The sequence below is a fragment of the Apodemus sylvaticus genome, chromosome 1 (genome assembly GCF_947179515.1).
Source record: "Apodemus sylvaticus chromosome 1, mApoSyl1.1, whole genome shotgun sequence".
Classification (NCBI taxonomy): Eukaryota; Metazoa; Chordata; class Mammalia; order Rodentia; family Muridae; genus Apodemus; species Apodemus sylvaticus.
Window position 1 is genome coordinate 103,783,841 of NC_067472.1, and position 17,214 is coordinate 103,801,054.

The 17,214-nt window shown below is 41.2% G+C and overlaps 1 protein-coding gene and 1 pseudogene across 5 annotated transcripts in view; both read left to right on the forward strand.

The window, feature by feature from the left end:
* Nucleotides 1–17,214, forward strand: part of Rnf121 (ring finger protein 121) — a 59,287-nt gene that overhangs the window by 20,636 nt on the left and 21,437 nt on the right. For 4 of the 5 annotated variants that reach the window (XM_052156445.1, XM_052156478.1, XM_052156461.1 and 1 more), the window contains exons 2-3: nucleotides 3,511–3,548; nucleotides 5,887–6,028. In XM_052156445.1, coding sequence (XP_052012405.1) covers nucleotides 3,511–3,548; nucleotides 5,887–6,028 — 180 coding nt within the window. The remainder of the gene's footprint in view (nucleotides 1–3,510; nucleotides 3,549–5,886; nucleotides 6,029–17,214) is intronic. The other variant, XM_052156469.1, reaches the window with a different exon arrangement.
* LOC127684595 (ATPase inhibitor, mitochondrial-like) lies at nucleotides 10,039–14,979 on the forward strand (annotated as a pseudogene).

Genomic DNA, 17,214 nt, shown 5'->3' on the forward strand with positions numbered 1-17,214 from the left:
GGGTGGTGCCTGAGTTGTGATTTTCTTTCCCTTGATAGGGGTTGAACCTAGGACCTGTGAATGCTGGACAAGCACTCTAACAAACATTCAGATGCTTTGGGTAATTCCTTGGTCCATACTTTAAGTAAAAAGGAGAAAATTCTATGCTAGAGAAATTAACTGAGGGTGAAATTACAGCCAGCTTCTCAAAGGATAACTTGGATTTGGATAGGCAGAGAAAGAAAGGGGCATTGCTAGGAGAAGGGATTGTATGGAAAGGCCCAGGCACAGCAGTGGGTCTCGTGTATTTGGGGACTATAAGATGAACTTGGCATGGTGGAGGTCTTAGTTGGAAAAGACTTTTCAATAAGTAGAGTGGAACTCGGGCATTGGTTGTTCCTTTAGAAACGAGACCCTTGGGGCTGGAGACATGGCTCAGCAGTTAAGAGCACTGACTGCTCTTCTGAAGGTCCTGAGTTCAATTTCCAGCAACCACATGGTGGCTCACAACCATCCTTAATGAGATCTGATGCCCTCTTCTGGGGTATCTGAAGACAGCAACAGTCTACTTACATACAATAAATAAATAAAATAAATCTTTAAAAAAAAAAGAAAGAAAGAAACGAGACCCTTTCTTGTGTGTTTCTCAATCTTCCTGGTGAACTTTTGTAGATTTTTTCATGTATGTTCCCTCTTGGCAGTAGTAGCTGACCACTAGTCCTATAAGCGTGAGTCCCTGACTCAGGGTAGCTGAAAAATGCTGAGGCAGCTCGTGGGGCAGGAGAAGGAAGGAAGATGGCTGCTGTCATTACTCAGATTGCTTCAGATGGGGCATGCCAAGTCAGAAAGTTCTGTTTGTATCAGTTGAATACTTGTGGTACACACAGACAATAGCTGCTAATGTAGAACTTAGTAATATAATCAAGTTCTGTGTTTCACCTCAAATATTTTATTTTTATTTTATAATTTCTTTATTTTATGTATGAGTATATATTTGCATGTATACCCGCATGCCAGAATAGGGCATCAGATCCCAGTATAGATGATTGTGAGCTACCAAGTGGTTGCTAGAATTGAACTCAGGTCCTCTGGAAGAGCAGACAGTGCTCTTTTTTTTTTTGTTTTTGTTTTGGATTTGGTTTTTTCGAAACAGGGTTTCTCTGTGTAGCCCTGGCTGTCCTGGAACTCACTCTGTAGACCAAGCTGGCCTCAAACTCAGAAATCCGCCTGCCTCTGCCTCCCAGAGTGCTGGGATTACAGGCGTGCGCCACCACCGCCCGGCTGCAGACAGTGCTCTTAACCGCTGAGCCATCTCTCCAGCCCCTCAAATGTTTTATTTAAAATACTCTTTCCTTCCTTCCTTCCTTCCTCCCTCCCTCCCTTCCTCCCTCCTTCCATCCTTCCCTCCCTTCCTCTTTTCCTCCCTCCCTTCATTTCTTCCTTCCTTCTCTCCCTTCTTCCTTCTCTCCCCTTTTTCCCTCCCTCCCTTTCCCTCCCTCCCTTTCCCTCCCTCCCTCCCTCCCTCCCTTCCTTCCTTCCTTCTTCCCTCCTCCCTTTCTTCCTCCCTCCCTCTCTCCCTCCCTCCCTTCCTTCCTTCTTCCCTTTCTCCCTCCTTCCCTTCCTCTCTTCTTCCCTTCCTCCCTCCCTTCCTTCCTCCTTTCCTTCTTCCTTCCTTCCATCCTTCCCTTTCTCCCTTCCTTCTCCTTCCCCCTCCTTTCCTCCCTCCACCTCCTTCCCTTTTCTCTTCCCTTTCCTTCCCTTCCCTTTGGTGTCTTCCTCACTTGCTCCCTACCTTGTGTATATTGGGGCAGGGGCTCCCACCTGAACCTGAGCTTACACATTCTGCTAGTCTAGCTAGCTGACTTACTGGAGGGATTCCCTGCCTCAGTCTTCCTAGCATGGGGATTACAGGTGGGCTATTACAGGCAGATGCAGACAGCAGTTTCTGTGGGTGCTGAGGATCTGAACTATTACAGTCTTCATGCTATGTGAGAAGTGCTTTATCTACTGATCCATTTATGTCCCCAGCCCTTTAAAGTGCTTTTCTGAAGTTATTGGATTGGCGAGATGTCAGGCCTTGAGCATCTTAAGTATGAAAGGAATATTTTTAGTAATGTTTTTGTTAATTCTTTGAGAATCTCATCCAATGTATTTTGATCCTATTCATCCCTTTCCCCCACTTGTCTAACTATCCAGCGTAGTAGCACACTCTGGGAGGCAGAGGCAGGCGGATTTCTGAGTTCGAGGCCAGCCTGGTCTACAGAGTGAGTTCCCGGACGGCCAGGGCCTGTCTGGGGGCGGGGGTGGGGGTGGGGGGGGTGGTGGTGGGGGGACTCCACAGCAATCAAATGCCAAGAGTTCCTCTGTTAGACGTGGGGCTTTGTGCTACCTCCCATCTTCCATGATGGGAATAAAGGAATATTTTTTGATCTGTTCATTTGAGTATCCCCATGCTCCACCCTGAGAGTTTCTCTGTGTAACCCTGGCCTCTCTCTGTAGACCAGGCTGGCCTCTATCTCAGAAATGTGCTCACTTCTGCCTCCTGGGATTAAAGGTGTGTTTCTAAGCCCCTGTCTCCTTTGCTGTCAGGGAACATTTCTTGCCCAATTTGCTATAAGTCTATGTTGTTTGACCTAAGAATTTCAGCATGATATTATGGCTCCAAAGAGACACCCTAGTGCCAAGGATGTACTAATATTCTGGAACAGAGGTTTTTGACAGGGGCAACTTTTGTTCCCAAAATTTTACAGTGTTTGTAGATGTTCTTTTAGGGTGCTACTGATCATATGCAGGACATGCTCCTCCCATAAAATAAACAGCACCCCCAAATGTCAGCAGTGCCAAGTTTGAGAGACCCTAGGTAAAGCCAGAATTTTGAGTTTAGAAGGCCACGCACTTCTAAGGTCAGTAACAACACAGGAGTCAGAGATCATCTAGTCCTAGTTGAATGTTCTGCTTGCTCCCATGTGGCAGCATATGACAGTATTTTATATGGCCTCATCTTTTACTAATTCTGACTCATATTTTGCCCTAGTCATACTTAACTCTTTGTATACTGTACAGTTTTATCCTCCTTCCTGTCCATGTAATTTCCTTTGACAAGAACATTGCTCTCATTTCTGGATAATATTTCACAATCATTCCAAGAAAACTTCCCTGGTTTATAACAACTTAGATTGGGTTAAAACCCATTTGTTCATTCTTCCATAGCTTACCCTTACCATATAATAATAATATCCATCATCCTGTGAGTATCTTGGGAGTTAGGAGTCCCACTCTTTGACTGAATAGCTCAGCCATGCCAACATTCATTTAGTCTTATAAACCTGAACTAAACTAGTAGCTAAAGAAGGGAGACACTGGTGTGAAGTAGTAGTGGGAAAGGCTTTTGAGAGTTATAGATATAACTCCTATAAGGCCTCTTCTTTTGAGTCCTTGAAAATAATTGATGAATTTTTTGAGCCCCTTATTTTGGGTGGAGACAGTTATAAGTCAATGACAGATTTTTTTTCTGGTGGTGTCTTTCTACAGGTTGATATGTCAGACCTCTCCCCAGAGGAGCAATGGAGGTAAGTGTAGCAATCTGGGTTGCATGGCTAACTCAGCTAATTGCAAAGCTACACTGTTTCTTCTCTGTGTATGGAATGCATTGTTGTATGACCAGTTGGACAGGTTTTTGGGACTCTTTCCAAGTATCTGGGTCACTTCTGAGCAGTTCACTCAGTTCTAGAGTAGGTGTGTCACAAAGTACTTCCTAAGTACTTCACTAGGTACTTCACTAAGCATCTTCCTGTGTGAAACTAGTTTTGCTGTTTACTAGTCATGTGATGTGGGGTGACTTATTTAACTTCCCACTGCCTCCTTTGTTACTACCTCCTTTTTTTCCCTATAAACAGGATTGGAACCAGGCCTTAAACATGTTAAACAAGTAGTCTACCACTCAGCTATAATCCCAGCCCTCTTTTTACTTTTTATTTTGAAATAGAATCTGATCAAGTTGCCCAAGCTAACCTTGAACTTACTGTATAGCCTGGACAATCCTAGGATTTGCCATCTTTCTGCCCTAGCTTTAGAAGCAGCTGAAATATAGGCCAGCAACACCAGGCCTGAAAGTTCACTCCATATGTAAACTGAGAGTCATAATAATATCCATACCTTACAGGTACGGATACTTAGAGGACTGAGGGTTAATGTCTATCAAGTTCTTAGAACCATGCCTCCCACTGGTAAGCTTCCAGTGTTACTTGCTTTGAAGATGATAATTATCACCATCATCATCATCTGTGATACAGGATTGATAGTTCTGGCTTGGAAAAGGTGAAATGTATCTTCTGATTTCAGCTCTTTTGCTAAACTGCTTTATGATCAGGAGGCATTAGCAAATATCTTATTTTCATGATTTTTCTCAGTAAAGAGTTTTCCGGGTGCTTACTTCACAGACTTCAAAAAAAGAGGTTAACAATTGAGCTGAAATCAGTCAGGTACAACTTAGCTGGAAAAACCCTTAATTGAACTTAAAATGATCAATTATTTATAGACTGACAGAAATACCAATTCAAATGATAAATGTAGAGTAATTTTAGATGACATGTCATACTGTATCATTTATGCCTTTCTGCTAAGGAAGGTGACAATGTAACTGTCTTCTGCTGTATTGGAGACACAAATATTTTAAGCATTATTTATTCTGAAGATTTTTAATTAGATCATGTGTAGAAGAATGCAGACAAGATTAATGGTGTTCACATCATTTTTTTAATTGATTTATTTATTTTATGTGTATGAGTACACTTAGGCGTCTTCAAATACCAGAAGAGGGCATCAGATCCCATTATAGGTGGCTTTAAGCTACCATGTGGATGCTGGGAGTTGAACTCAGGACCTCTGTGCTCTTAACCACTGAGCCTTCTCTTCAGCCCTGTTCACACCATTTTAGAACCAGATGGGAATAGTGGTGCATACCTTTAATCCCAGGAATCTGGAGGCAGAGGTCTCCATGAGATTGAGGCTAGCCTGGCCTAAAAAGAAAGGAAGGGAGGAAAGAATGAAAAAAGGAAGAAGAGGGAGAGCAAAAGAGATAGGAAGGAAGGACTGTTGAGCTGAAAGGAAACAAAATGGTTATAGAAACAGGAAAGGTTTTTTGGTTTGCTTTAATGTAATAAACATTTGAAGGTTTGACATTGGGAATAAGATAAGGCTATGTCCATTGTTTTTGTAGAGTTTAGGATTAGCTACAATGTATTAAAGCTATAGGTAGGTACATTTTCTTTCTTTTTTCTTTTCTTCTTCTTCTTTTTTTTTTTTTTGGTTTTTTGATTTGGTTTTTTTTTTGAGACAGGGTTTCTCTGTGTAACCCTGGCTGTCCTGGAACTCACTCTGTAGACCAGGCTGGCCTTGAACTCAGAAATCTGCCTGCTTCTGCCTTCCAGAGTGCTGGGATTATAGGCGTGTACCACCAGCGCCCAGCTGGTAGGTATATTTTCGTTTATGTTTCTGCATAAGCAGCACCTCATTCATCTCTAATCCTAACAGGTGTGCTTTCTAGGTAAAGCCTGGAGTGGCGTTGTTGTAGCCCATGTCCATTTTCTCAGCCTTTACTCTTAACTCCTTCTTTTCCATGGTACCATGGTCCTGGGAAAACCCAGGACTGCTGTGCATGGTGGTACCCATCTTTAATTCTAACACTCAGGAGGGTAGAAGCAAGCAGATACCTGGTTAGCAGAATGGCTTCTAGGACAGCCAGGGCTTTGTAGAGAGACCCTGTCTCAATTACAAACGAAACAGATAACAAATGAAAAACCCCAGGGCCACGTTCTGAGCCATGGGCGACAAGATACCCTAAGAAGTGCTGCTCCTTTACTCCCATACTGTTTCATCATTGACTCACCCTATCTGTTTGGCTTTCAGGGTCGAACATGCACGAATGCATGCCAAACATCGTGGCCACGAAGCCATGCACGCTGAAATGGTCCTCATCCTCATTGCTACCTTGGTGGTAGCCCAGCTGCTCCTGGTACAGTGGAAGCAGAGGCACCCCCGTTCTTACAATGTAAGCCATGCCTCACTTTTTAAAAATGTTCTTTGAATCAAAATCTCATTTAACTCAGGAAGTTAACTCAAACTCAATAATCATCCTATCTTTTCCTCCCAAGTACTAGGATTATCGGTGTGTACCGCTACACCTGGCACAACTCACTTTTTAGTTATCAAGAGACCTTAAGTGTCCCAGGGTTCAGCTGGACCCAGGGGACATAGCTAGGCAGATAGATACAGTAGCAATAATTTTCCATATAGAGAATGATGAGTAGTTTGTGAGGTATACATATATGCATCTCTAAGGGGCAAATGATTTGGTATATGAAAACAAGGATACAATTGGAGACTACTCTTTGTTTGATTGCTTTGGGACAGTGTCTCATCTTTTACTCTGGCTCTCCTGGAAGTCATTATGCAGACCAGGCTGACCGTGAGTTTACAGAGATTTGTCTTCCTGCCTCTGCCTTCCAAGTGCTGGGATTGAAGGAATATACCACCACTCCCAACCCGATATGAGACTACTTTTATGGCCAGAAAAAATAGATAATTTCCTTTCAAACATTTTGAGATTCATGAAGGAAATATCAGAAACCATTCATTTGGAAGGGAGAAGATCACTTGACAGGGAAAGCCAACACTAGTCTTATGAGAAGGAGTAGATCAAAAGCCAATCACACAAACAAGCAAAAAGGCAATGGAAGAAGTAAAGAAAAAATTTATAAGACATACAGAAAACAAATAGCTAAGTGGCATAAATAGGTTCTTATCACTAATAAAACATAATTCTAGATAGGTTAAGTTCACCGAGTTAAAAATATATTCCATGCAAATGAGAACCAAAAGAGGGTGGAGGGGTGTAAATTCAAGACCAGCCTATTTCTACATACTTGGAGGGCAGCTGGGACTACTTAATGAGGCACTGACTCCTCAAATCAAAGAAAGAGGGTCCTCGTGCAGAAGACCAGAATTTGGTTTATATACAATCTTCCTTTGGGCCTCTGCACCTAAACATGTATGCATATTCCCTTCCCCCAACCCCACATATACATGTAATTAAAAATAAATTTTGTTTTGTTTTTTGAGATGATCTTTCTCTGGATCTTGTTCATAGATCAGAGTGGCCTTGAACTCAAAGATCTCTCTGCCTCTCCTTCCCAAGTGCTAGAATTACAAGGCATGTGCCACCATCACCCAGCTAAAACCAAAATATTTTTGAAACGAAAGAAAGGTAGGATGGTTATAATAGTGTCAAATAACATAGGCTTAAATAAAGATGAGCAGTGATAACATACATTTATGTGATTGTATATATTAGTGAAAGTACAGTATAGCAAGAAGCAGCTGCAGTTATAAATGTGTCCATTACAAAAGGGCCCAAAAAATGGGAAACAAAAATTGACAGGAGTACAGGGAGCAATAGGCAGTTTTTAGTAGTTGGAGAATTCGGTACTCCACTTTTAGTGATAGACAGGAAAGACACAGAATGTCACATATCATGTAAGAACATGAGGAACAGTATAAACCAATTGGACTGGTCCAGGTTGATATAAACTTGAGACATTCCTGCCCCAGTCTCCCCAGTGCTGGGATTACAAGTAGGCACCACCATACTTTGCAACATTCACTGAGTTCTTAGTGTTTTAAGCACTTTACATATATAAACTCAGTCAATTTGGTAAGTAGTGTTTTTTTCAGTCACAAACAAGTAACTGAAATAGAAAATCTGAATAATTTGCTGAAATGATAAGACCATTAGATAATTTTACTTTGTGACTTTCAGTCATAATTTCTAAGTGCTTTTTTCCCCAGCAGTATATGTTTATACTTCTGTAGTATTACCAAAGATGCTTAGGGGTCTGTAGCCAACTGCTGTGTTATCTCATTTAATCTCTGGAATGATGATAATAGATGAATGCATAGAAAGTTGAGGCCTGCAGAATACAGGTAGGCAGGGGTTGGATTAAACTCATATTATATTCCATATCACACTTTTTTCAGCTTGTTCTATATGGTCTCTGGAGCTTGTTGGAAAAGAAGCTGCAGAGCTTCTGGAGCTTGAGCTTGCTCTAGTTCCAGTCCACACTGGCCTATAGCTACCTCGGGTGTTGGCATGTATGACTAATAGAGATCTAGCCTTCTGGTCACAGTACATGGGTGCTGATATGATACCAAGGGATGCAGAAGAGCCAGTAGCTTGACTGGCTCATGACTCAGTTCATGCTTCAGCCTCATATCTGAAATGAGACACTTGTAGTTATTTTGTGTACTCTACAGAAAAGAAATTACCAGTTTCATTGAGTCCACAAAAAGCAAAAACAAAAGCAAAAGCAAAAGCAAAAAACAACAAAAACCATTAGAATAAGAAAAAGGGCAGAGTGACAGCCCTTTTGTATTTCTGTTTTCATTTTATTTTATGTGTGTGGGTGTTTTGCCTACATGTGTGTCTTTGTACCACATGCCATATAGCTTTTCTCTTGGCAAGGCCAGGAGAAAGCATTGGATCTCCTGGGATTGGTGTTACAGATGTTATAAGCTGCCACATGGGTGCTGGGATTTGAACTTGGGTCCTCATAAAGAACAGGAAGTTTTCATTGCTGCTGAGTCACTAAGTTTAGTTCCCAACACTTATGTCAGGCTGCTCAAAACTACTTTTGACTCTAGGGGATTTGGCACCTTCCTCTAGCCTGCCCGGAAACACACACACACACACACACACACACACACACACACCTACAGACATGTACATAACAAATAATTAAAAACAAATCTTAAAAAAAAATAATAAAGGCTGAGTGTGATTGTGCATGCCTTTCATGCCAGCAGAGGCAGGTGGGGTGGGGGTTGTGTGAGTTTAGGGCCAGCCTGATCTACATAGTTCCAAGACAGTCAGAGCTACATAGAGAAACCTGTCTTAAAAGCAAAAAACAACAAAATAATGAAAAATAAAACACCGAAAGAAAGAAAGAAAGAAAGAAAGAAAGAAAGAAAGAAAGAAAGAAAGAAAGAAAGAAAGAAAGAAAGAAAGAAGAAAGAAGAAAGAAGAAGAAAGAAAGAAAGAAAGAAGAAAGAAAGAAAGAAAGAAAGAAAGAAAGAAAGAAAGAAAGAAAAAAGAAAAGAAAAGGGGAGAAACCTGAACTGTTTGCCTCATGTTGCTGCTGTACAATAAATGTGTATGTGCATGTGCGTGTATGTATATTTAAAACTTTGGTTTTTCGTTTATTGAGACAGGTTCCCTCTGTCTAGCTCTGGCTGGTATGAAACAATCTGTAGAATAGACTGGCCCTGAACTCACAGAAATCCATCTGCCTTTACCTCCCCAATCCTGAGATTAAAGGGTTACACCACCATATTGGGCTCCAATCTTTCCTTGTATGGAAAAATATTTTGATTGCAACTGAAGTGCCAGCTTTGGAAGAATTCCCAAGAGGCCTGCACACAGTGGCCCTTGTATCATTTCCTTGAAGACTATGTATAGCAGTAGTGTGACGTCAATCGGGTGGATTCGCCATTCTGACTTGCCACTGAGCCTCAGCTCTTCTTATCTCTAAAGTGAGCAATCGTATTCATTTCATGGGTTGTGAGAATTTTGTAAATTTATAGGACAAAGTATAAACTCTAAAGCTAATGTTAATAACTACTGCCACTGGCCCCATTCTCCAGGAACTCAGGAACAAAAATTTAGCCTCTCACAGACACTGTTTTATGTAGAAGAGGAAGAGTTTTATTGAGCTAAATTTCCTATAACTTTTTCTCCTTCCTTCCTTCTGTTCTTCCTTCCTTCCTTCTTTCTTTCTTTCCTTTTTTGAGATGGGTTCTCACTATGTAGCCCTGACTAATTTAGGACTGACTATATAGACCAAGCTCACTTCAGACCAGAGATTCTCCTGCCTCTGCTTTGGGAGTGCTAGGATTAAAGGTGTATTGGTCAGGGTTCTCTAGAGTCACAGAATGTATGGGTAGTCTCTATATAGTTAGGGAATTTGTTGATGACTTACAGTCTATAGTCCAACTCCCCAACAATGAATGGCCAGCAGCAGCTATGGATGGCAGTCCAAGGATCTAGAGTTGCTGATTCCCACGAGGCAAGCAGGCAAGGTAGGAAGAGTGAATGAGTCTTCTTCCAATGTCCTTATGTAGGTCTCCAGCAGAGGGTGTGGCCCAGTTTAAAGGCGTGTACACTGCGACCTTTAATCCCAGCGACCTTTAATCCCAGACGACCTTGAACGCTAAGATCTCCTTATCTTAATCTTCTGAAATTCATAGCCACTACCCTTCAAGATCTCCATGCCAAGATCCAGGTCAGAAACTATCTCTGAGCCTCCAGATTAGGATCATACATGAACCTTCCAATTCTTGGTTGTAGTTCATTCCAGATATAGTCAAGTTGACACCTGGAAATAGCCACTACAAAAGGCATACCTGCCTCTCCAGGAACACTTGCTTTTTGACCTGTCTTAGTGCTTTGCAACCTGTGTCACTATCTGATGCCAGAACCATTTTATTATCTCAGAAGGAAACCATGCAGCCAGTAAGCAGCTGTTCTCTCCCCACACCCTCCCTCCTCAGTCCTCTACTTTCTATTGATCTTCCCTGTCTATTTTACCAGTGACTGTTCAATATAAGGCTTTTCATGTCCAGCCTTTTTCACACAGTGCAGTTTTCAAGTCTCAGCCATGTTGATTCAGTGATACATTCTTATGGTGAATATATAATATTCCATTGTGTGGATACACTGCATTCTGTTCCTGTATTCCTTGGTTGATGAACATTTGGGAGTCATTTTCATCTTCTGACTATATTGGGTAGTGCTTGGTAACATGTAAAAGTTTTTGTTTATGCATCATTTTCACTTTGATGGGTATGTAGAAGTAGAATTACTGAGACATCTGGTAACCCAGTTTTAAATTATAAGGAACCCTCTCAGTTGTTTTTACAGTAGCAGCACCACTTTATATTCCAGTCCGCAACAGACTAGGCTTCGGTTTCTCCACATTCTCACCAGTATATCACATCTCTTGAACCTTTGAGTGTGACGTGCCATCCCACTGTGGCTTCGATGGCCTTCCCCTCATTAACTGAACCTGATGACCGATTACTGGTTGTTTGTATATTTTATATAATTACTAGTGTTTATGTTTTGGGTTTTTTGAGACAATGTGAGATAAAGTAGCCTGGTCTCAAACTTGCTATTCATTGAACCTGGCTTTGAATGTCCTGATCCTCCTGCCCTTGCGTCCTTAGTGTTGGGATCACATGTATGTATGTCTCACCATGTCTGGATATATGGAGATATTCAGGTTCTTTCCACATTGTATAAACTGTATGAATAACTACATCTGAATTCCTGTCCATCAGTATATGAGTTCTGCACCTTCTGGGTTGTCCTGTCACCTTGATAGTGTCCTCTGATGTATACACATTTATCATTTTGATGAGGTCTAATTCTTTTGTTGTTTGTACTTTCAGTGGAATACCTAAGATACCATTGGCCACAGACAATCAGGAAGATATTTGTATATTTGTGTGTGTGTGTGTGTGTTGAGTCAGATGTCAGGAATCTTCCTCAGTTTCTCTCTACCTCATTTTTTGAGATCTGGTCTTTTAGACAAGCTGGTTAGCAAATCCCGGAGATCTGCCTGTCTCTGCCTCTCAAGTGTTGGGATTGCAGGTGTGTACTACCACATTTTGCTTCCTCTATTTTCTTAGCTCATTTTGAATTTTTGTTAATGATGTGAGATTAGCGTTCTAGTTTGTTCTTCCATGTGATAGAGATCTAGTTGTCTTAGCATCTTTCTTGAACAGAATTCCTTTACCATTACATGGTTGTGGAACTCTTACCAAAAATCAGCTGAGCGGCTAGGAGTTGTACACTTCTGCTATCCCAGCATTTGGACACATAAGACAGGATTAATAGTACATTTGAGGCCTGAAATACAGAACAAGATCCTGTTTTAAATAATAATTTGAATAACGATTTTGTGTGTGTGTGTGTGTGTGTGTGTGTGTGTGTCCCACACATTCCCAGACATACAAAGCTGGGTTTTGTAATCCAGGTACTGGAGAGGCAGATATATATGGATCCCTAAGACTTACTGGCCAGGTGGCATAGCTAATTTGAGACCCTGTTTCAAACAAACAAACAAACAAACAAGCAAAAGTAGTGAATGCTGGTGAGTTGACTCAGTGAGTAAAAGCACTTGCCAGACAAGCTTGATAAACCTGAGTTTGATTCCTGGAACCGATTGAAGGAGAAACTGACTCCTGAAAGTTGTTCTTTAACTTCTATATACAAGATAATGATAAATCACTTAAAATTGTTTGCACTACAATTTTATTTACTTTACAGAAGGATTCTTTAAGTATAGATTGCAGAAAGGAAAGATTTAGTGTTATTTTAAAGCTCTGTTCCAACCCAAGTGCAGTATGTACACCTTTAACCCCAGCACTTGAGAGGCAGAGACAGGCCAGCCTGGTCTACAGAGAGAGTTCCAGGACAGCCAGAGTTACACAGAGAAACCCTGTCGCAAAACAAAAACCTGCTGTATACAAATTTAATTCTGATCACTATGAACACTGTTTTCATAGATTTACTGCATATAAAACCTTTCTATCAAAGCATTAACAATGAATAAACTAACCTGATCAAATGTAAACAAAACTGGTCATCAAGGCCATTTACACTTAGTTCTGCTGAGAGTCAAGAATACTAGCTAAACACAGAATGAATACATCACCAGCTGGCAACTTCATGTTTTAAAAGGCTGTATCAAATTATTGATAGAGTGCTTGTCTATATGCTACATGCCAATCTATATTTGCATCCATATTATATCTTTATTAAATTTCATCCAGAAAGAAAATTTCTTCCCAGTGGGTAAAAGTTAAAAATCCTTAACTTTTTTTTTTTAAAGATTTAGATAAAATTAGCTCATGCTTTAGTGCTGTGCAAATTGTCTATTTATGTCCAGTCAATCTTAACTTATTGATAAAAGTAAGAGTAGTGCTGCTAATCATATGTCTTAAAAACCAGCACACGATTTAATGCAGTTAATTACAAGCACTGATTCCTAATGCAAAGTATGTGAACTAACAAAATTAATATCTAGGGTCTTTTTATTTTTTAAAAAATGAAAAGGGTATGGCCTGGCACACAGAAGGTAGAGGCAGGTGAATCTCTGAATTTAAGGACAACCTGGTCTACAGAGTGAGCTCAAGGACAGCTGTTTACACAGTGAAAAACTATCACATTGAAAATCAATGACCACAAAAAAACCCAGATCAATGGATGCTGCTTGAGTAATGACATCAAAAGTTGTCCTCTGGTGTGTGTGTGTGTGTGTGTGTATACACACACACAATACATATATGTATACATATCTATTTATATATATGTATATATAAAAATGTACATACTTTCACACTCATGTACTTGTATGCACACCAAAAATGCAAGAATGATAAAAGTCTAGTTTCAGGATATTAATAACCTTGTATGAGAGGGAGATGGGAGAGTAAGAAAAGAGCACATAGTTAAATCAGTAATTTTAGTTGTTCACTCTATGACTAGTAGTTTCAGTGGTTGGGTACTGACTGGAAGGGTAACAGGGATAATGGCAAGTACAAGCAAAAGTATGTCTATTGATACATTACAGTGCCTGGAGAATGCTGTATCAAGGAAACACACTGGGACTATTGTTGATTAGCAGAAGTACATAGTGTTTAAGGGAGCCAGGGGAGCTTTAAAAAGTAGTGTTTATGGTACGCCCAAACATGATGGAATTGATAGATAAGGCTTTTGTTTCTCTCTAACTAAATACAATTTTGTTTTTCACTAATGCAGGTGAAGTGTCACATAGGCAGTCTAGCCTACGTGACCCCCAAATATAAAACACTAGCTCTGTTCTCCTAAATGAGAATTTTCATCAGGGACTATTGGCATTTTAGGCCAGTTATTCTTTGTGTGCTGAGGAGGGCTGTGCTGTGCACCACAGAATGTCCAGTGTATTAGTCAGGGTTCTTTAGAGTAACAGAATTTATAGAATGAATCTCTCTCCAGATATAGAGGGGATTTATTAGAATGGTTTACAGGCTATAGTCTAGCTAATCTAACAATGCTGCCTATGAATGAAGATCCAATAAGATCCAGTAGTTATTCAGTCCATGGGCCTGGGTGTCTCAGCTGGTCTTCAATACACACTGGAATACAGAAGAACTCAGCTCTAATGCCAGTGAAGCAGTGGACTTGATATTGAGGGTAGACGAAAGCAGGCAAAGAACAAATGCTTCCTTCTTCCATGTCCTGTATATAGGCTTCCAGCAGAAGGTGTGGCCCAGATTAAGGTGGGTTTTCCCCGCTTCAGAAGGTCTGGAGTAAAGGTGAGTCAAAGATCCAGATTAGAGTCCCAGTTCAGGGAGCAGCGCTGAAGACAGTGGCAGGCTCGATGTTGGCACTTGGGCTCAGATCGGTGTCTTGGGTATGAGGGTCCTGCAAATGTGAGGTTTCATTCGGACTCATCGTAGAGCATGGATTCAGGTGCTGGCTCCATCCGAGAAGCTGGTGGGGCCTTCGAAAAGGGAGAGAAGGCTGAAGAGGATCAGTACTTCCAAGAGAAGACTAGAGAACAGCTGGCTGCCTTGAAAAGACACGGCGAAAGTGAGAGTGGCCATCATTCCAAGGAGATCGAGCGTCTGCAGAAGCAAATTGAATGGCATACAAAGATTAAAAACCTAAAGAGTAGCTGGGCGGTGGTGTGGCGCATGCCTGTAATCCCAGCACTCTGGGAGGCAGAGGCAGGCAGATTTCTGAGTTCGAGGCCAGCCTGGTCTACAGAGTGAGTTCCAGGGCAGCCAGGGCTACACAGAGAAACCCTGTCTTGAAAAGCCCAAATCCAAAAAACCAAAACCAAACAAACAAACAAACAAACAAACAAAAACCCTAAAGAGTGATCATTAAATGCATGCAGTTAGTCCCTCACAGAGTGTTCGGTATTATTCCCCACTTCTGTAGAGACATTGTTTTGAATAGTTAATATTTGGTCTGTGTGCTATTAACAGATAATAAATTGTCACCAGGAAAAAAAAAATCCAAGCTCAAATGATTTAATTAAGCAAAAATCCTTTACAGGTTTACCTAGCCATATTAGGTTTTAGTTAATTCCAGATGTAATCAAGTTGCCAACCAATAGTAGTGTCATATCAGGTATCCTGAGCCTCTACCCACTCATGCCAGCACCTTTCAGAAGATGTCTGAGTTTGTTTCCAGGTTTTGGAGTGTGCTCCCTGAAAAGCACAGGAGTCTCTGATAAGAAGCTCTGCTCTGGACCCAGGTAGCAGGGATGCTTCCAGTCCTGAGATGATGACAAGCAGGGACCCGCCGACCTCTCGGGGTGGATCACTTGTGTCTGTAGTTTAGGAGCTCAAGTCTTGTTTTCCATGGTCAAAGAAGTGTTAGGTCAAGCTAACTTACTTGGAACAGGATATCACTGTTATGTTTCTAAATTTCAGATAATGTTATTTTCATTTCCAGCAACAAGAAAAATACCTTAAGTTGCTTGTAGTTTACATTTGATAATCATTACCCAGAAAGTCTTTTTCTTGCCTAGACATGCAGGTGACAAGCAGGGTTAAACACTATAAACACTATAAAGCAAACGCTGTATGAGAACGGGGTATGGCCCAGTGCAAGAGTACCTAGCATGTACAAAGCTAGGTACTCCTTACCTAGGTTTAATGCTTGCTACTGACAAGTAACGACAAGAAAATGCGCGATGAGGTGGCTCTGTGAAAGCAGAGGCCTGATGACCCAATACTGATCTCTGCGGTCCACAAGGTGGCTGGAGAGAACCCACTTCAGGTGCCCCCTGACCTCTACACATGCACACACAGCATGTGCACGCCTGCATGCTCTCTCTTTCCCTCCCTCCCTTTATTCCCTCCTCCCTCCCTCTCCTTCACATTCCCTTCTTCCTCCATTCCTCTACCCAATCTTGTAAACACTACATGAAAGAAATAGCATTATTAAAAAAAATGATCAAACTATTATATAAGATAAGGCAGGGATTTCTATCTGTTTTTCAGACTAGTAAATGATCAAGCAGGATTTGAAGTAATTTTGGGGGGACAATATGATTGTTAAATTGTAAAACTAGAGCCCAAAATAAACTCTAGCTTCTATTGTTATGATTGTTATTTGTATGCTTGCATGTTTGTTTGTTTTTATTTATGGTCTCATGTAATCCCGGATGACCTTTAACTCACTGTGTGGCTGCAGCTGATGTTGAATGCCTGCCCTACTCTCCCAAGTGCTGGGATGACTAGTATGTGCCACTGTGCTCAGCCTTAAAACCTGATTCTTTTTTATTTTTTATTTTCTTATGTGTATGGTTGTTTTGCCTGCATGTGAGTCTGTACAGTTTGTTGTAGAGGGCAGAAGAGGATATCAGATCCCCTGGAACTGGAGTTCTTGACAATGGTGAGCCTGTGTGTATGCTGGATATTGAATGTGGGTACTCTAGAAGAGTAGCCAGTGCTCTTAACAGTTGAACCATATCTCCATCTCGTGGGGGGAAGGGGCACGTGTGCCCACACACATAATATGAATATTCTTTTTTTTAATTATTAATTTTTGTGTGTTTTAGTGTTTTACTTGCATGTATGAATACCACATGCCCATGGAGGCCAGAAGAGGGCACAAGATCCCCAGGAACTGGAGTTACAGGTGGTTGTGAGCTGCCTTGTAGATGCTGGGAATCAAGCCTAGGTCATCTGAAAAAGTTGCAAGTGCTCTTAACTCTTAAGTCAGCTTCCCAGGCTCAAAACCTGATTCTTAATTATTTTTTCCCTCAAAAGCCTTAGGAAATTACTGTCTCCAGAGCACCAGCTGTGGTGGCTTCGGCTTTAGCTCTCCTGGTCTCCTTCCTTTTTTTTTTTTTTTTTAATTTTTTTATTCGATATAATTTATTTACATTTCAAATGATTTCCCCTTTTCTAGCCCCCCACTCTCCGAAAGTCCCGTAAGCCCCCTTCTCTTGCCCTGTCCTCCCACCCACCCCTTCCCACTTCCCCGTTCTGGTTTTGCCGAATACTGCTTCACTGAGTCTTTCCAGAACCAGGGGCCACTCCTCCTTTCTTCTTGTACCTCATTTGATGTGTGACTGGTCTCCTTCCTTAATGGCTGCCAGAGTCCTTTCCTTGGGTCTC